This window comes from Cyrtonyx montezumae, unplaced genomic scaffold, assembly GCF_038088225.1.
Source record: "Cyrtonyx montezumae isolate F1298 unplaced genomic scaffold, pur_monq_1.0 scaffold_1, whole genome shotgun sequence".
Taxonomy (NCBI): Eukaryota; Metazoa; Chordata; class Aves; order Galliformes; family Odontophoridae; genus Cyrtonyx; species Cyrtonyx montezumae.
The window spans coordinates 28,084,187-28,104,587 of NW_027071825.1; the positions used below are offsets into that span (position 1 = coordinate 28,084,187).

At 38.3% G+C, this 20,401-nt stretch overlaps 1 protein-coding gene across 1 annotated transcript in view; it reads right to left on the reverse strand.

Moving 5' to 3' along the window:
• The window catches only part of HMCN1 (hemicentin 1), a 185,926-nt gene that overhangs the window by 78,041 nt on the left and 87,484 nt on the right, over positions 1-20,401 (reverse strand). Inside the window, exons 22-38 of the mRNA XM_065745659.1 lie at positions 19,900-20,065; positions 17,531-17,658; positions 15,501-15,773; positions 14,550-14,645; positions 13,958-14,152; positions 12,851-12,981; positions 12,045-12,192; positions 11,437-11,563; positions 10,401-10,555; positions 7,732-8,010; positions 6,310-6,591; positions 5,437-5,545; positions 4,658-4,827; positions 4,271-4,425; positions 3,342-3,465; positions 2,055-2,156; positions 556-732 (exon numbers count right to left, since the gene is read on the reverse strand). Of these exons, the coding sequence (XP_065601731.1) occupies positions 556-732; positions 2,055-2,156; positions 3,342-3,465; positions 4,271-4,425; positions 4,658-4,827; positions 5,437-5,545; positions 6,310-6,591; positions 7,732-8,010; positions 10,401-10,555; positions 11,437-11,563; positions 12,045-12,192; positions 12,851-12,981; positions 13,958-14,152; positions 14,550-14,645; positions 15,501-15,773; positions 17,531-17,658; positions 19,900-20,065 (2,817 nt within the window). The remainder of the gene's footprint in view (positions 1-555; positions 733-2,054; positions 2,157-3,341; positions 3,466-4,270; positions 4,426-4,657; positions 4,828-5,436; positions 5,546-6,309; positions 6,592-7,731; positions 8,011-10,400; positions 10,556-11,436; positions 11,564-12,044; positions 12,193-12,850; positions 12,982-13,957; positions 14,153-14,549; positions 14,646-15,500; positions 15,774-17,530; positions 17,659-19,899; positions 20,066-20,401) is intronic.

Sequence of the window (20,401 nt, forward strand, 5' to 3'; positions counted from 1 at the left end):
TGCACATGCATGTATCAGAGATAAGAGTTTGGATTAGGGCCTGGTCCAAAATTCACTGAAATCAGTGGAATAGCTCCAATTTGGCCTTTGATCGGGTGTCTCATTTCTGCAAACACCTACACTTCAACTACCTCATTAAACACATGACATTTTTCTTTAAGACTCTTGGGTTATGAAAGAACATTTGATTTGTGACCTTTTGTTATCTATTTAGGCTTTGAAGTCATCTACAGTGAAACACAGCAATTTCAAGTCCTTCCAACTGTTTAAATGATAATATAAATCCTTTTCTACAAATCTGGTGTCTGCTCATTCTCCCTAAAAATCAAATTCCCTTATAATGTCTTCCTAATATTAAAAACATGCATCACCAAGGGAAAAAACAAACCAACAAACAAACAAAAACAAACAACAAAGAGTGAATTTGCTCCCTTGAACCGTGGCATATCTCTCCCAGACTGATGGTGTGATGAACAACGGTAAGGCTTCTAAGCAGACTTGAAAAGAGCAAGGGTGGTGCAGGTAGGTGTTTATCATAAGTTTTGTAATACTTACCATGAACCTGAAGACTGTAGGATAACTCAGCTGTGCCTGCAGCATTGACAACCACACACTTATAAATGCCAGTGTCAGAAATCTGAGCACCCTCAATCTCCAGAACCCGACCCTTGTTCAGAAAAGTGGCACTTGCAGCAGTGGTGAGTGGTCGACCATCTTTGTACCACGTGATAGCTAAAATTAAATGGAAGTTTAATTAATAAATTAATAAATTAAATGGAATGGTAATATGCCAGACATATTACCCCCTTACAAACAGGTCTAAATTTTCTTCAGATTTTCAACGTGAACTGTCAGAGACATAAAACCAACATCTAAAATACAATATATATTCATTAGAATTAATAACAGTAAAAAGTAGCCAGGAAATGAGAAAATCAGTAACATCCATGCAAATTAATGACTATGCCTACAGAAATCAATAACAAATCTGAAGCTATTTTATGTGCACACCATGTGCTTATGCAATAATGTTCTGAAGTTAATAAAATGTAACATAAAGCATCTATTTTGATGATATCTAGTCACCTAATACCAAGGTCAACAACAGCTGTTGAAAAATACACAAATACACAATATATATCATTTCTTCACCTTTTATCCTGAAGTACTGCTATATTACACTGAATCACCTGAGAAATTTAGACTCGAAATGCAAGCAGCCAAAACAGAGTTCATCTCAAAGGCTGAAAAATGGGAAATGAAAACTGGAAAACTGCTATTAGTCCAAAAAAAAGTAATAAAACAACAACAACAAAAAGCAACAAAAAATGAGGACATTTCTGCATCTTAGCCTAAAGATAGTACCCTTCTTCAGTGCATTGGTGCAAACTAATACTTTACTGAATTCAGTTAGTTGAGAACAGATGCAAGTAGCCTGGCTTCAAAGCTTATACAGAATATCATGAGAACCCAGAAAATCATTACTATAATACCTATCAATTGGGTCAGCCACAGAAACCATGGAATACGAAGAAACTTTTTGCATTTACACATGCCAGAGGCCTGAAGCAAATAGAGAGAATCCTGTGGGTTTCAAGAGACTTTGGGCAAGGTCCTAGATGTGGACCCATTTGACAGGCACACTCAATACTTAAGGTATTGTTCAAGTCTACCCTATCCCATAAAATACTGACCTGACAGGAAAAAAGGAATAATATTTTTAAAGCTGGTTTACAGCTGATTTTGTGAAACTCTTAACAATAATTGTTGCCTACAGACAAAACATTGCTGTATGCATAAGAGTGTAGATTATTCTTGTCTTTTTCATCTACTTAATTAAAAACAGCTGGGATCACTGAATTCCCAAGTTCTCATTCCAAATCACTCAATATACTAACATTACACATCATAAATAATGTTTAATAGTTTCTAGCTAGTTTAAATACCACAAAATTAACTTCATGCTCATAAATATCCATTATTTTAAAAAGACATAGAAAACTCACAACCTGTTATCAGATTTTCTTCACATTTTGAAAGATTCATGTGCATACCTGGCAGAGGGTTCCCAAATGCTCTGCATTCAAGATGGATTGGACTATTCACAACCACTGTTACATTTAACATAGTCCCTGCATCCTCCAGGCTGGGTGGTTCTAGAAAAAAAAAAGGCAAAAGCATCAGGTTTTCATTATTTCAGCCATTTAGTTGGCAAAAATTTCAATCATGAAGTATTTTGTTCTCTGGGAAACTTAGGGCAAAGCATTGCCAAAGCTTTTAATAACTACTGGATAACTGAGAAATTTCTCTAGGAACTTTATCTGTGGAACTGGACTATGTTCTTTCATTATACTACTTCACAAGTGATAAAAGGAATAAAACTTCCTTGTCCTTTTCAGGAAAAATAACTCTTAAAAACTAACTGTAGAAAATGAGTCCACAAGGCTGAGCAGTGGTTATTCCAACTAGGCAAAAACATCTCACTTGAACTGGTAAGATTAAACTGAATGTTGTACCAGGTTTATTGAAGACTCTTCATTGTTGCTGATAAATTTGCACTATGACTTAAACACCAGATAGCGATACTCTAAACAAGAAGACTGAACAAAAGACAGCTTTGTATGTGACTGGAACTAAAATTAACTATGATGCAATTATACAATATAATTGAGGTTTTTCTTTCCAAGACTTATCCAGGTAGATATCGCAATCTTTTTCCATCTAGATTAACATGTTCCAGTTACTGACTCCGACACTAAAAGTCAGCATAACTCATGAGCTCTTTGTCACAGTCCATTCCCACACCTCCTGTATCCTTTGAGGACTGGGTCACATCAAGAAAGCTCAATGCTTCAAAACCACTTCTGATGTAAATATACATGATGAGAGCATCCATTAAACTTAAATGCAAACAGCAGCTTCTGAAGTTTTCCTGATTTCCTCTGTATTGTGTTTAGCTGAAGAATAAAACCTCTTTTAAACAGTCTAAAACATGTCCACAACGAGAGAATGCCAGAAAAGTCATTCCTGTAAAATTTATACATTGCAAGTTCATGAGGAATGCCATTTTCTCCCAAACGATTTAGATCAAATTTGTAATGCCAATGGTAGGATGTGTTCTGCGGCCTTCAGTATGATGTGAGAAAGGCAAAATCCCAGGACAGACAGATTTCGCCCTAAACTTCTTTCTGCTGGAGTGGGACAAAGAATGAAAACTGAATAATGGATGTGCAGGGGTAGCAAAAATTCCAAAGAGCTTAAAAGAGAATGGAATATAGATGTAAAAAAGCTGCCTTAAAACCACTATTTTCATCTTCTAACTGAGGCAGAACCATCATTACCATGCACATGAAGCCTAATGTGCCGTTGGGCTTCTCCTGCAGCATTTGTTGCCACACAAGTGTATCTGCCAGCATCATCAAGCAAGGCCTCAAAAACTTGCAGAACACGGCCTGAAGACTCCAGCTGTACCAAAACAGAGAGAAAGGAACCACTTTAGATAATTCCAGGTAGAGTTGCTGAGCAAAACGGCACAGTAGACAGGTACAATGAATATAGCCAGTCTAATCTTTCCTCTCACCCAGGACCAACAGTCATTCAACAGATGTCATGGTAGTTCAAAGACCTCTGTTGCTGGGACATCTGAATTGTTAGATGTACAGCTATGAGGAGATCTACGTGGCAGAGGGGCAGACAAGCATGTTGAAGAAGGGGCTGTAAGCTCTAGCAAGATGTCAAAAACTGCTCCATCTTGAAGTAAATCAAAGCCACTGCAGATGCTTGTCTCCCTAGGGCATGCAAGCACTGGGAAAGGTTGTTCACTGAAAGTCAGAATCTCACAATGGAAGGAAATATGCAGGCAGATGCCCAATGGCAGTGCTTATAGAAAAACTCAACTAATCCTGCCTCACAGTGACAAGCGGGTAGGACTATCTCTAACTGACAAATGGCCATACCTCATAGGGTACAGCACAAACAAAAGGAGCAGGATGCTGAATCTATAGTTATGGACTCATAACTCCTCTGGTATGGAAGTAACTAATGAGATTCAGTCTACTTAACACTGTTGCTCTATCTGATGTACTGTTCTATTCAAGTAAAAAGTCCGTCACTCTCCAGGATGAATCTTTAACATTTTTGTATCATAGCATGAGGGAAACAATAGGAACAAAACAAAAAAAACAAAAAAAAACAAAAAAAAACCACTGACACGTTTAAGTTATAGTAACTATCTTTCACAGTTTGAATTCCACAGAAGAATACTGCTTACTCTAGTATTTCCTCTGGCTGTGTTTACTGGTTGACCATCTTTCAACCAAGTTATGGAAGGGCTAGGAATGCCATTGGCTATGCACTGTAGTGTCACAGGTTTATGTAGAACAACAGCTCTCTCAGAAGCGCCAGCTGTTTTAATAGTTGGAGGAACTGCAACAAACACCAGAAACAAAAATGAAATATCATTTGAATATATACATTTACATACCTAGATGGACTAGAATACCAATAACAGTAGCTCTACCTCTATTTCATCTACTCTTTAATCTCTTATTTTTCAATCCACTAACACTCAAAATAGTTACTGAGAATTTGAGTTTTTTCTTCCCAACAATCCATAATAGAACTAGTCTGTTCCCTTGTTTCCTCTTGAGTAACTTACCATGCACAGTAACATCAAATTCCCTTTCATGTTCTCCTGCCATATTCATAGCCACACATTTATAATGGCCAGTGTCTGACACTTGAACTTGAGAGATGAGAAGTTTTTGTCCATTTAACAAGACTTTACGTCCAGCTCCCTCTTCAACTGGCTGGCCACCTTTTAACCACCTATTGAAAAGAAAGCATAATCTCAGATCTCTATTAGAGTAAGAACAACAACAGCCTTAAAATTACACACATTCCTATCATAGAGGACACGTCAGAAACTCTATTTGCATTTCTATGAATATCTGGAGATGTCAGGTAGTATTTTGCTTCTGGGTGCCAATGGAATATAGTGGTTCATCAGGGGAAGGGATCATATGCAAACAGGCACTAAAGAAGTCACTGGAAAAGATGACAACTAGGAAGCAGTATAAACAGCAGATGTTCATCAAAAGAGGCAGACAGAAGTCTCCAGAACAAAAGCAACGATTGCTGGCAGGTGACAAATACACAGTTGCATTACCAAGGGAAGGATTTGGTCAGCACTTGTTATTTATCCCAATTCCTAGGACATATTTTTTTGTTCAATCTACTGAGCTACTTCAAAACAAAATGGAATGAAATCGTTAACAACTCACAATGTAAGTACCTGCCACTGTCTCCACTGGTGACAAGACTGTTCACCATACAGTAACTATCAGTAGATAACAAGGGCTCTATATAAAGACTACCTCCAAGCTATTCTAATCAAATGGCAGATTTTTTGTTTCATTGTCATGCCAATCCCCTTACATGATTGCTGGAGAAGGTGTCCCTGTTGCAGAACAATCCAGCTCCAAAGGGCTATGAAGAATCACAATGTAGTCCAAGACTTCATCCCCACCTTCAACAAACGGTGGGACTGCAGGAGAGAAAAAGTCATCAGCAAAAATGTTTAAGCATCAGTAACGTAACAAAATAAAAGTTTATTTACTTTCAGTAGTGTTAAAAAAGAGAAAAATCTTGACATCCGTTTCACTCTGGGACATAGACAGATTTGGAGTTCATTAGAAATCACAGTTCCTTTTCGAAAAAAAACAGGTAGACTGATATTTTCTGAATTCAAATGATTCTTCTCTCTCTTTTAAATTATTACTACCTTCTTTTTCCTCAGATAGATTCTGTCTGAGAGCACTTGTGAAAGTGTGTTGGTAGAGCCTTTCAAGACCCTCTTGTCAGCAGACAGAGAAAGCAAATGCCCCTCTTCCATGACCTCTCCACAATATATCACCCACCACAAGAGTGGGTGAGCAGGGGAGGAAACACTCTTACTCCCAGCTCCTTTGCTGACCAGCAAGATCAGTAAGACAGAGCTGGGAATGGGTGCTCTACATTTACATGCAGCAGCATGGCAGCATTCTTCCAGAAGGTGCTTCAAAGGCTAGAAATGTTTTGAGAGGAAAATAATCAGTCCTTTCTGAAGGCTTCATTTACCTAGAGAGTCAGAAGGGACTGCTGAGATTCAGATCATGGCAACGGGTTCAAGCTATTTGGTAATTCTGGAAACGTAGCACCCTGCTTTAACAAATAAGCAGCTTGACTAGCTGATCTACTATATAATTATACCAACAAAGGCAAAAACATGCTTTATTGTAAATATGATATATCGTTGTGTTGCCCACACACCTAGGATTTCAACTTCATATTTGATTTCTTGTTCTCCAGCTATGCTTGTGGCCACACACAAATAGTGGCCCCGGTCAGCTTCAACAGTATTGAGAATCTCCAGCTTCTTCCCACCAGACACAATGCGGAGGTTGTCGTTTGCTTTCACAGGCACACCATCCTTTAACCAGGTAAGGAGAGGAGAAGGGTTGCCAGCAGCTTTACATTCTAAAGTCAGTGAATTGCCAGCAACCACCTGCCTGCTCTGAGGTGTTTCAGCACTGCCCTCTATTACTGGAGGAACTGTAGAAAGGAAAAAATGTATTGCAAGTGATTAATTCTGCAGCCAGAAAATGTATTAAGGGCAAATGTGCTTGTTCCTCTCCACACACTTTTGCTCTACACACCATTATGTCACATAATACACATGTGAAAATTTGCTTCCATGGCAAGCTAAGCTCTGTAATTTAAAAAAAGACCTCTTATTCAAAAGAGGATATGTAGGGTTTCAAGATGGAAGAACCAAATTTGAAAGTCTCAAAAAAGTGCATTTGGAATCCTGACCACAGAGGCTATTTCACCTAAACTCTGTTCAGCATGCACATGAAAAAGAGAAAGGATATCCGGAGAGAAGAAATACCTCTGATACTTCACTAAAGCAAGGTATCAAAGCCCCTGAAGTTGAGAGCTTTTTAAGAGTCACGCACAGGGTGTAAAGCTACCTCTACACAGTCTTGCTGATACAGGCTACCCTTTAAATGCAACCACTGACTGCTGTTCAATCTTGACAGGTTGCTCACATTAGGAGTACAGAAGACTTTCAGTACACACTTCTTGTAACATAGCAAACGAAGTTGAGAAATACGACAAAGTAACTTGACACACCAATGAGTTATGTCAAGCAGGTATTCTCTTTATTACAGGGGGACTGCTCCACCAAACATGCACACCGAAGAGAGAAACGATGACACACTTCAAGGCGTAACATATACATATTCATCAAATTCCAAGGACACAGAAAGAAAAAAGTGATTGACATCTCTAGTGGTCATGGGATTAAAACGGAGTCATTTTTGCTGTAAATTTCCAACTGTTAAGGGGTTTGGATTATGTTGCAACAGCAACTATGCCTCCTCATCTTCACTGAGCAGCAAACAAAAACTCCACTTATCTTCTCTGGACCCTCCACTGTGTTGTAAACAGCCACCTACCCACCACTGTGTTGTCCTTATCTTCATGCAACCACCCCTGTACTGAGTTGTGAACAGCAGCTCTACTTGTCTTCACTTTTTTTCAATGGTCCACATATTTCTATGATCCCTGTATTTCTTCCAAGTTACCTGTTTGCTAAGGCTAAGAGACCTAGTTTTAACAAGTCTATAGATTAAATCTAATTAAATTCCTTGATTCACAAATAATCAAGTTTGATAAGCTCTCACTTACCATAGACATCCACCTCAAATATTTTTTCAGCAGCTCCAGCAGCATTGGTCACGTGGCAAGTGTACTTTGCAGAATCTGACACTTGGGCATGAGGTATTTGCAGGAACTGCCCTCTGTCCACATACAGAGTTCGGGGGCTGGAAATAACGGGGCGTCCTTCTTTATACCAGGTAATGGTAGGAACAGGGATTCCCTTGGTTTCACAATCCAAATTTATAAGATTGTTAAGAAGTGCTGATACCTCTGTGGTAATATTGCCTCCTTTAATACTAGGAGGAACTATTTCAAAAGACAAAACAACAGCATAAAAGCCTTAGTATACAAGTGTGTGCAGTTTTAAGTCATTTAGAATGCTCTAAGAATAAAAGATTTTAGGTTAATCAGACTTCTAATATTTGCTGGTGCTTTTGAGATGTTTTTTTCCATGTCTGTAGAATTCTCTGTTCCACACCTAAGCTGGAAGCATGAAGAGAGCACAATACAAACAGAATCTAATGTCGAAGGACACCTTACACTTAATAAACAAGCACCACACCAAGGGCACTGGAAAGCATTGCTGCCTCACTAAATGTAGAAGACTTTACATTTGAGTCTCCAAACACATGCTGATTTGCAGAATCAAACTCTATAACCCAGAGTTAAGTTATAAAGCAGCTATGTTTACTCAGCTTCCTTAGGTGGTCAGTGGATGAAGGCTCAACGTCTTCCTCCCCATCTGGTGGTCGTTCTCGGATGAAGTAAGCAGTCTTCCTCGCAGTGTCCTTTTGAACTCTTGCAGCAATTCCCTTTATTTTTTTTTCTCCTGGCTCTGCTGACTACAGTCCTACTCCTTCCCAATTATCCTTTATCTTACTGCCTATGGCCCTGCTTCTTACTTCCTTACTGTATGGGAACTGTTGAATCACGGCCTGAACCACTGATTGATCACCTGAGGCGAGCACTGAGTCAGCCGCAGGAGCACAGGTGAAGGCAATGCACCTGTGTGACCAGAAGGGGTGGAGTCTGGCCTCTGTGACTGGAGTGGGAAGTGCTTGGTGCTCAGAATTTTTGAAGGTTAAGCTCATATTCAGTCTCAAAGTAAGTCACTTAACAGTCCAGCTTTATGCTCCTGTTTTTGAAGCTTTTGGCCCACAGTCATCTCCCTCACTCAGTAGTACCCAGATTTTTTCCTAGCAAACAAGTTCTTGTGTAAAATCAGCCAATATAGAAAGTTTGTATATTCAATAGAAACACAGTGCAACTGGCAACTACTAAATTTATACCTGCTGAAAGTACCAGACACATCGGGCAGACACACTAACTCCTCTGCTGCCAAACATGTTCAGCATATCCTAGACTTCTACTGACTTCCACAATGTTTATTCAAAATGCCACCACAGAAATGTAAAGAAACGTATCAGTAAACCTGTGTGTCAGGCCTACACCTGAGGCGGATCTTGCCAGTTATCAAACCATGATGAAATACTTTCCTTATTAAATATTGTGTGCAAACATATGCACATCTATAACATATGCTGAAACGTACTCAGTTCAAAGGCAAATGCATTTCTCCGTCAACAAATGCTTTCATCCACGAATATAAAAGTAGAACTAGAGAGCTAAAACAAAGTAAGAACTCATGGGAAACACCATCTAGGTACTTCACTTACTCTGTGGGCTTGTGTTTGTCTGGCCAAGATTAATTCACCTCTCTTCTCTGAAGTAAGGTCTACTCATCTAGGGGGATCTGAGTAGTCTGGATTCCCCTGATCTTACAACATCAATGACTGTGATCACCAGAGAGTTCTCAGAGCATTTTCTTTGTTCCCAGAAGACTTCACTGTGATTGGTAAACAGGCACATATCTGTGCACATCATTGCTCCACGCTTAAAAAATGTCCCACATGAGGGAAATAACGTACCACAAGTTCACTGTTATCAGGAAAAAAGACACAAAACCTTCAGAATCAAAGCTATACTAAATTAGGACATATTAGATTTAGTGCTCATGGATGCAAACAGCTACCATTCACACACTGGGCCCAGTACTTTTATACTATATATGGAGATTTCAGCACGTATCCCCCATCACTTCTGCTAGCACCATAACACTGGCAGTTCTCAGGTCTGACTGGGTTGTCACATGTTCCTCATCTTTCAAATGGAAAACAGTTTCTCGTGTCTTTTAAAGTCTTATTTCAAAAGCACATTCCTGTTTCTGTGAACCTTTCCATTCCTTTTTTCCCAAATGTTTATCTCATTTACCTTAAGCTTATGTATACTAATCGCAGGAATTAATTGCATGGATTTCCTTCCACAGGTATTTTGCTAAGACTGAACTGGTTGTAAAAACACAAAAAGTATATTCTACACTTCATAAAGTAAGAATGTTAACATAGTTATCCCATGCAAGTGCTTCTTATCTTATTATTTATTATATATAGATCATTCTATAAATGATCACAGGCTACATCAACTTGGGAGAGATGACATACCTCTCTACCTGAAGATCTTCTGGAATGCTCTTTATCAAAGACTATTTGTATCTGATTCTTTTTGCACTTTACTTTGTATTTTTCATTAAATTTAACTTATTCCTAAGTAATTCATATTTGTTTGAGCATCTCCATTCAAAAATCCTGTGTGCAAAACTGAAGGATTTTCTAGGATCAAGCACTGTGTAAACTTACCATGGATGATCAGCTTGACCTCCTTAACTTGTTTGCCAGCAATGTTAGTGGCACTGCACTGGTAATGACCTTTGTCAACTCTTCGAGCAGACTTTATATGCAGAACTTGACCTTTCTCCAGAAGCTCAACATTGAGATCACCCAAGAACAGGGGCCTGAAATAGCAATTATTTCACTTCACAGAGCTCTGACCCCATCCTTTCCACATTGATTTAAACAGACAAGAAGATAAGAAGGGTTCCTTTAATGGCAGTAATTGCATTAAAGAGTATCATTTAACAGCAGAGGAACAGCATTCATCCAAAGAGTCACGGTAAATCAAGAAACTACTATAACTATGTTGATTCCTAGTTTTCAGAAGAAATCAAAACACAAAGGTACTTTAAGCAGATCATCCAAAATGCCAGCAGCATGGCCTGGGTCCTACTCCTGATTTCAGTTCCCTTTTCTAATTACTAGGTCATGACAGTCCTTCGCTGATAACAAAAAATCTATATATACTAGATGAAAGTATAAACACATCTACTTCTTGTTGTACCAGAACATCTGTGAGTTCAGTGTAGACATTAGAGGAAGATGAGATGAATTGCAACATGCAGGCTGTAACTGTTCCTAAACCTTTAGGGTATATATATATGCAGAACGGCACTAGGAACCAGCTAGGAAAGAGTTACTACTAATTAAAAAATCATGCCAACAAAGCAGCCATATTACAATAAATACTGTATTTCAAGATAAACTCAATCTCAAACACAGGGTTGCATCTGTCTTGGCTTAAGTACTGCCTGGCTTCAAGTACTGTAAATACGCTCTTCAAGTGCCAGTGTCAGAAATGGGATAGTTTACAAAGAGAAGTAGCACGCTGATTTTAGATTAAAGGACTTTCCACATCACACTACCACTGATTTTATCAACAGACAATAATGTAACATTACGTAGTTAAAAGCAGAGCTTGCTGCTACTGTGAGCCTTTTTCCTTTATGTTCTAAGGGAGGAATAACCAAGACACAGGCTGAAAAACTGTCAGTATACTTACTTGCCATCTTTGAACCAGTGAATGCCAGGAAAAGGAAAACCTCTGGCTCTGCATTCCAGACTGATTTCCTGGTTGAGGATGACTGCAATTTCACTGAAGGTATCAGCGCCTATTATACTTGGAGGAACTTTAAAAAGACAAATGTTACAGGAAGAACTGCTATTTAAATAGGGAAGCAAAGCTACGAGACTGGAAGAAACGCTGCAGTGGATAATACTGTTCCCTTGAAACAAAGTTTTCACTGCAAGATCACTCCTGCTCATTCACAACATTGCTTCTACTGTTACAAGAACTCCCATGCCCATGTTGCTGAACTGCATGACAGTAAATTCCTATACATCTTAGAGCACTGTACCCTCAAAATACAAAATAAACTATCAAAGACCAAAATCCAGAACGAAAAGCAGCATTTTATCTGTGTTACTATGAGAATGGCAAATAAGTACTCATAATCCACCATGAAGAGTGCTTCAGCAGCCAATAATTTAATGGGAAGTGAGAGGAAGAACCCATTTACAGTAAGTTGAAACTTACTGTATTTCTTAAATATCAACTGTTTTTCAGATTGCTGTTTAACAAACAAGTTAAGAAACAAAAATAGAACTAACCTAGTACATCTAGATTAAAGAGCTTCTCAGAACTTCCTGCTACATTTATGGCTTTGCATGAGTATTGCCCAGCATCATCAATAGTAGCTTTAAGGAGCTTCAGTATATTTCCACTTTGCAGAATCTGGAGTGTATTGCTTTCCACAACCTTAAAAGAACCCAAGACATGAGACTTATGTAAACTAAGTTACAACAGCCAAATATCACAGATTTTTTTTTTTTATTTTATTTTTTTAAGAAAATAGTAGTTTCAGTTTAAAAATGATCAATTTCCCTTTTCAATTACAGCATATCCCAGCTTCTGCAATCTGACTTCTTGCTCTGCATACAATAGAGGGTGAGAAAACCAAAGAAACTCTTTGCTCATCAATAGCAGTTAGAAATAAAGGTGCATAAAGAGATCTCTCCTCATTTAAACTATCACTTATCAGCTACAAGTAGAACCATAAGACCCAAGGATAGTCCTGAGTAATTCGAATCAGTTTCAAGAATTCTCGTATCTTCTTCTACAAAATACCATTACCATTATTCATTATCAGCAAGTATTCTGGCATCTACAGTACTGTGAGACTGCTAAGGCTAATTCCCAGGGAGATCTCAAAAAACGTTCGCTTCTGATTTATTGAACAGTTACATTAATGGATTAGTCATGTTCATCTGGATTCTGTTCTTGATACAGTCTAAATGTATGTAAGATATTTACTTCTAATGAAATCTCATACCAAGCACTCAAAATAAAAATCAACACAAAATATTCTGGAACTGAAAATGGTTACAGTTACATCAATTATGTTAACTGTGCATACCTGGGCGTCGTCTTTATACCAGGAAATGACTGGGAATGGATTTCCAAATACTTCACAGAAGAGACTTACAGGATGATTAACAACTACAGATGTATTTGTCACCTTTTCTTGATCTCTAATTTCAGGAGGAACTACAAGAAAGTTCAAAGTCATGCATATTAAGTCTTCTAACACAGTGATTTCCCACTTCATCCTTTCCCCGAGTCAAAGGCCTATATCATCTACATTTCACAGACATTTTTCATTTCATCTCTCCTTGATATTTCTATTTCCCTTTGACTGTGGACCGATTTCCCAGTGTTCTTTCTTCTTCTCTGTCAAAGAACAAGACTCTTCTCTTGCTCTATTACAGACTTCCAGGGAATCCACTGAAACACAATCTCCATAACCATTTTAAGAGACCAATCTATAAAATGGCATATTATTTGATCAGCATATAAAGGAATTACATTCCAGAGAATAATCCTTCCTCTTCACTGCTGTCATCATCCCCAAGAATACCTGCTTGTCACTTCTACCCCCATAAGAGTAAAGCGAAAGGTCCTACATGATGGTTTAGAGAAACACAAACCCCGCAGATGAGCCTTGCTGGCATATGATGGAGCTCATGCATTTCTAAGGGTAAACACAATCCTGCTTGGGCATCAAAACTATAAGAAAAGAATAAGGAGTAAAAGTACTCTCTAAGAAGTAAAATATACCATATCAAAACATATTTCACAGTCATCTGCAGATTTCCTACTTGTCGAATTATGATTAGGGAAGAATGTCTTCTATTCTACGGTCATTCTGACAACTTTTCTCATACTTACCATTTGAAATGCAGGTCTACCACCAAAACTTTAACATCTTGACTACAAGTCTTCACCTGTTACTCAAGTTAAACTACAGCTAGAACTCTCTACTAATGAGACTAACCTAGCTCTTCGAGTTAAACAAAGACTATTTATAAAATTATGGTGAATGGAAATGCATGAAAAGTAACAGGATCGTAGAAACTCAGATTATTTTTCATGATTCAATTGCCCATGGGAAGATTTGGGACATGCAATTTCCAACAATAAAACCGAATAATCTCTTTCAAAATATTTCCCGTTTATAATTTACCATGAACTTTCAGGTTATACTTTCTTTCTGTACTTCCAGCTTCATTGGTTGCCACACAGACATATTCTCCATTATCAGAAGGTGTAACAGAAACTATGATCAGCAGTGCATCGTCCTCCAGAATTGAAATCCCTGGCTCTCTGCCTGTCAGTTCCCTTCCATTACGTAGCCATTTGATGACAGGCTTTGGAATACCTAAGAGGAACAATGCAGAACTTCAATTATCAGTTCATTTAGCTCAGAATAAGAAGGATTTGAATAATTACCATTGCTTGCTGACAAGAAAAATACACAAGGAGATCACAAACCTTCAAATTTACAGGAAGCCTTTACTGTTACAAGTAAAACTATCATTAAAAATCTCAGTCCTAAACATTTTAATAACCTTGTTGGCTAGCAATGACCTTTCAAAGTACTTCATCAATTTGTTTAAATTGTGATTAGTTTGAATTTTCCACATAAAGTACACATGGAAAACACTGCATATTTTACATTTTTACGATAAAAAGGAGTACACAGGAAAGCTGACAAATATCAGTGGTCAACAGAAAAGTACACTTTTGTCACTGAAGTAGGTAATACTGATACATACCTTTTACTGGACATGGAAACGCAATGCGTTGATTTACTACTCTTTCTTGGAAGGGATTATTATATGGAGGATCAAGATTACCTATAGTAGGAGACTCTGAAAGAAAATTAGACTGCTCAGAATTCTTTTACTTTTGCTTCCAAATGTAAGAATGAAGTCTGGCAATTCATAATTCTTAAATCTCTCTCATTCGCACATGGTCAGTTTCCAGTAACCCTCTACAGTGATGAAGCGTACTACACAAGCAGGCATGACTTCAAAAGGAATATTTAGAAAGCAAGAAATACAAATAAAATTTGTGTCTTAAATAGGAAAAAAATATGCTGCATTTGTTCCAAAGGAAGAGACAATGTTATTGTAAATTCTGAAAAATGTGAGATAAACTGTTTTTATCTCATACCGTGTCTTAGTACTCCTTCCATTCTTTGTTCTTGCCTCTCATTTTAAACTTGTGTGGACTGAGGCCATACAAAGGACATTATTTTTAATTAAGTAAAATTACTGGCAGCTCTTTATTGTTCATAATGAGCAGCTCTCAGCACCTCTAATCCAAAGTAATCAGAACATTACCTTTGGATTATTATGAAGAAGATTATGAAGAAGAAATAGTTCCTGATAAGTCAGTCACACTGCATTGCCAAATGTCAGTTGATCAAGTGAGGAGTTACACTGTATGTTTAAATTGGCACATTAATCACTGTCGCCTCATCACCATTTTACTAGTACACTGACTGATGAAGCTTATGCAAAATTCCAATTACACTTCAAGTTGCGCCATCAGGCTCTGATGTTTAGAAACAGTCTACGAAAATGTGAGAGCTGAATGAACACACAATATTTGAAAAGAAGGTTTCCCATAATGGAATCCACCAAAATATAAACCAGGCTGCATTATCATAAGATTATATTTAGACAGAGTGGGAGGCAAGCTTACAGTCTTAGCAGAAATACCTTGAACTTGAATTGTTATCTCGGAGGTGTCACTGCCTGCCACGTTACTAGCGATGCACCTGTAGATCCCGGCGTTGGAAAGTTGGATGTTGCTGATGCTCAGAGCCCCACCCAGGCTGTGAGTGGAATGCCCACTGTCTATTGGCACAGCACTGCTGCCCCTGAACCAGGTGATTGCTGGTGGAGGGTTCCCCTGGGCACTGCAGGGTATGTCAACTCTGTGGCCAACCTGGACTTTCATAATTTGAGGCCCACGCTGTATCTTAGGAGGAACTAAGTAAGAGGGCAAGTTAAGTCAACAGTAACGTGAATAAAGTGATGTACAAGATGATCATTTTTGAAGGCAGTTGATCTCTTTGTCATTTTAGAAAACATTCTTCCTCACTCAATGAAACAGAATTTTCTCAAGTGATTAAGAAATCTCTTTAGAGATAAGATGTATAACAGCCTACCACTAAACTTATCTAGAGAAGCTACATTTCAAGTTCTATTGCACTACTTCCATATGATTATTATTATACTGTGCACATATGAAAAACTAAGCATACTGGCTTTTCATAACAAAAAGAATCAAAAGCTTTTATTAAGAAGTTAATTACATTTCTCCTTTGACATTTTAAATTCCTTTCCCTAATTCCTAATCTTTGTAGGCTTCCAAATACAAGTTCAGACAAAATATTACTGGAAAAGATCTTGCTGATCCCAAAGAGTAATAAAAATCTGACAACACTTCTGCCACAATGTTCTTCTTTCCAAGGATCATTGACAATCAACAGTCTAATAATGAATGTATGAAGCAACAACAAGTGCAATTTCTTCAGACACTGTTAATGAACAATCTCAGACAAATAAAGATGTGCACTGATTTCAGAACTCTCTCTACAGAAACTAGACAGTTATCTGTTATAGTCATTATAACTGCATTCATGAAGTTGAAGTATCCAGAGCTAGCAGCAGCAGGAGTTCCACGTTGGTGCATTTGTGGCACTTGATGCACTTCCAAATTCTGCATGAGCCACAGCAGAACTACACACATTTACAATGACAGCACCATCTGGGCAGTGCCAGGCCACAGCTCCTGCTCCAACTCTCCTTTGGACATTAGCACCAGCAACAGGGATGTGTGCCACAAGCTATGCTTCTATCTGACACTGATGAGGAGAAACAAAAAGCAGACTGTGGAGGTAACAATAGGTGACTTATAACGTATACATTATGCATATGTTGTTATAAGTTGTTAAGAGACTGTGTTTGGGGCCCCATCACATTAAGAGTAGGACAGAGGCAAGGGAGTGAGAATTTGATGACTTCCAATAAGGAGAGGGAAGGGGACATCTCTCAGCAAGAGAGATTAAATACCTTCACTGAGGGTAAGGAAAGCAGAAACAAAGGACAGGCTGCTGGTTTGAACAGCAAAGTACAATAGCTCAGGCTGACAGAAAGGGATGTTCTGCCTGGAAAAAAGAAGGCCCTAAGGAAGACATGGTAGCAGTCTGTGATACCTAAAAAAGGTGACAGAAAAGCTGGATTCTTATCAGGAAGTGTAATGACAGGGAATCATTAAGATTGGTGGGAACTCGGCATCTACAGGCCTCAAGACAACTTTGCTATTTTCAACCATTGTTTTCAAACCTCATATTGAGGAGTCTCTTGCAGAGAACATCCAAGAATATTAGAACAAGAGTTTTCAACTCTTAGAACTTCTCTGACTGACTTAGGAGTCAAATACAGACTCATGGAAGAATTACAGCTAAGTGACATGAAAGCAAGGTGTACATATATACATTTTTAGAGAGAGGTAATCTGTATATCTATACAATATTTCTTTTCCACATAACGAATAAAAACAATTTGCATATGAAGATAATACATGCAGAAAGAACATGGGTCAGTAGCATTTAATGTATAAAAGAGAAAACAATTATACATTAGAATTATATTTAATGTATACAAGCAAATATTTAGTATCTTTACAATGCCAAATACAATGTCAAAACTTGCTGATGATTTTCCTTTAAGTTAAAACTTACCATTTACACTTAGTTTCACTGACTGAGTCACATTCCCAGCAATATTGGTGGCTACACAGAAATACATTCCGCTGTCTGAAACTCGCGTCTCACTGATCTTCATTGACCCTGAGGGTAGGAAAGCGTGTCTGCAAAATTAAGAAGCAGATATGCTGTATAAACATATACAGAAGGGTGAATGGCCTCTAATTACACAGTACTGATCACTACAAGCTAAAATAGCAGCGTTCTATGTGGCACACTGAGCTGTGCTGTATTACTAAACTGTGACTTACTCATTTTTTCCAACTCTTTACCAAGACCATGAATTATATGAAGCAAGTATCTAAAATATGAGACCCAAATTGTAAAGTTTGGTTCTGTGTACTTACAGGAGATATTAAAACCTGCCTCATTTCTAGAAGTGAAAAAAAAAATCCGGCAGAGAATTTCATCATGATAGAGCCTCCCATCACAGACTCATGCTCATCCCAGGTCAGCAGAGTCAGAAAACTGTGTTAAACAGCTTTTGACTCTACTTCATCGTGGCCAAAATATTTTATGATGGCTCAGGATGGAGGGGAATAGGGATCTGAGGAGTTCCGATTCAAAACTGCCAGTTCTGGAGCTTATAGAATCTGTCATTATTCCTGACTACATAATTAATGACGTAACACTGATTTTCACTATAGCTCTTGTTGGAAGCTCACAAGATGCAGGCATACAAGAATCCTGTCTCGGCCAACTAAGCCAAACTTTTCTTCTGTGGCACTTAAAAAGTAAAAAGAAAATAGAAGGAATGGAAAAACAACAGCTAGAAGTTGACTAGAAGCAAACAGCATTCAAACAGAATTAAGGCAAGTTCATGGGAACTGGTGGTAACGCTCATCTTCCTTTCTCTGGCACTGGTGAATCTGGAGAATGCAATAGGCTGAAGTGATGGATGGAAGAAAGTGAAGAGCGTTTCCTTCAGGCCACCAATATTTATCTAATATCATGATTACTCCTCTTTTGCACCTATTTTTCCTATGCTCGCTTTTTAAAATAACCCCAAAAGATTAGATTGCTGGTATAATTCATCTCCCATTATTTTGTCTACTTATTACAAATGCTTTCTGAGAGAAGTTTTTTCATTTCTTCTTTTGTTTACTGGTCACTTTTCTAACATCAACTTTGGGTGGTCTCAAACAGTTTTGTTTGGACTAACTAACTTTTGCTTACATCTGTAAGGAATGGGCTGATTTGGATCACTGCTACTCTGGAGAATGTGGATGGCTCCAGTGAGCAAGCTGCCTAATTTATTTATGTCTCTTGAGATAAAATGAGAACAAGTAATAGACCAAGAATGCAGATTCATTAGTGCATGAAATGTGTTCACAAGACAAAGCAGAAAATTCCACGCAGAGTACTAATTTCAAATTAACTCTCTGTACACAAGCCTGCTCCACAAGGATTACTCAGGCAGCACCTACCACCTGCTAAAGTTGTTGCAGACTCAGTGGAAGAGGTGGATCTGAGACCAAGACTTGGTCACAGAAGAAACAGGTGCACTTTCACATCTATAGGATTGCTTAACACTTAGATCACAGAGACACACTAAACAATGGGTACAGCAATTGGTACAGCATGCACCTGGCAGCAACATCCTTTCCTGGTTTACAAATACTGCTGCAGCTATTGACCTTTTTGAGGTAGCTGGGAAACTAGGAAATACTAACACACCCTGTGACAGTGCCCTGCACTGCAACTGGGCACCATACAGACAACTTCCCTTTCTCCTCTTTTCCACTGTACCACACCGATACAGTATGAAAGAACTTTGCAGCCCAGCTCCACAGTCTCTCGAAGTGTCAAGTCCATATTTTAAAAGCATTTAACTATGCTGTCACATTTTCAAGAGCATCAGAATTGTTTTGGATCCAAAGCATAGCAAACATTGTGCCCTCATAAGTGTTCACAAACGTTTGTTATCTCTATTCCTCTGGGTTCACAGACTTCATATGAATAACAGACAGTGCTTTCCTGAGCATAAAGATGAAGTGCTTAAGAAAAGTAAAACACATTTATAAAGATTTTAAATTAGACAGTTTACATGGGTCTCTGGGCAGCACTACTGTATACATACAACAGGACCCTCTTCTGTCCTGACTTCCTGAGCTTGCACATTTAAGAACATTGATGTTCTGCCACTGTGTACAAACATGCACTGCAGTGGAAGCTGTACAAGTCCGGAAAGTTTTTTTAGACCTATGGTTCCCTTGAAGGCTAACTTTATATTTTCAATTGATCATTAGTTAATCAAAAATTACAAAGCCTTCCAAAATCTTGAAATCTTAGGCACAACTTCATTTTTCTTTTGTTTTTATGAGACAATTGCAATTTGTTGTTACCTTAGAGAGAATGGGGATATGAGCTGCGTCTCTTTAGCCCAGGTAATTATGGGAGGTGGCAAGCTCTTTACTTCACACGGAAGAGTGACATCATCTCCTGTAATTACTGAGATCTCTATAGGTCCATGTCCTTGCTGGTCTCCACGACCGGTTACTCTAGGTTTCACTATAACACAGAACATGTTAAGAAGCTGAAGTGAATATGTGTATCCGTACAAATGTAATAACTATAGTTCAGGCCAAATATCTGTGAGGGTTTTTTTTGTGTCAGGTACATAACATTACAATCCTATTTTTAAAGATGTCTGCATTAGATTTGCTGCTGTAAATCACTGTAATGCCAACGTACTACACCTGGTTAGCTCAGGCACTGGTTGATGCCTACTTGCAACTCCACAAATACCAGCAGAACCGCAGTTCATGCATATGCTGAGGTCTGTATAGTATAGGTATATAGGTATATATACCTCATGCATATGCTGAGGTCTGTATAGTATAGGTA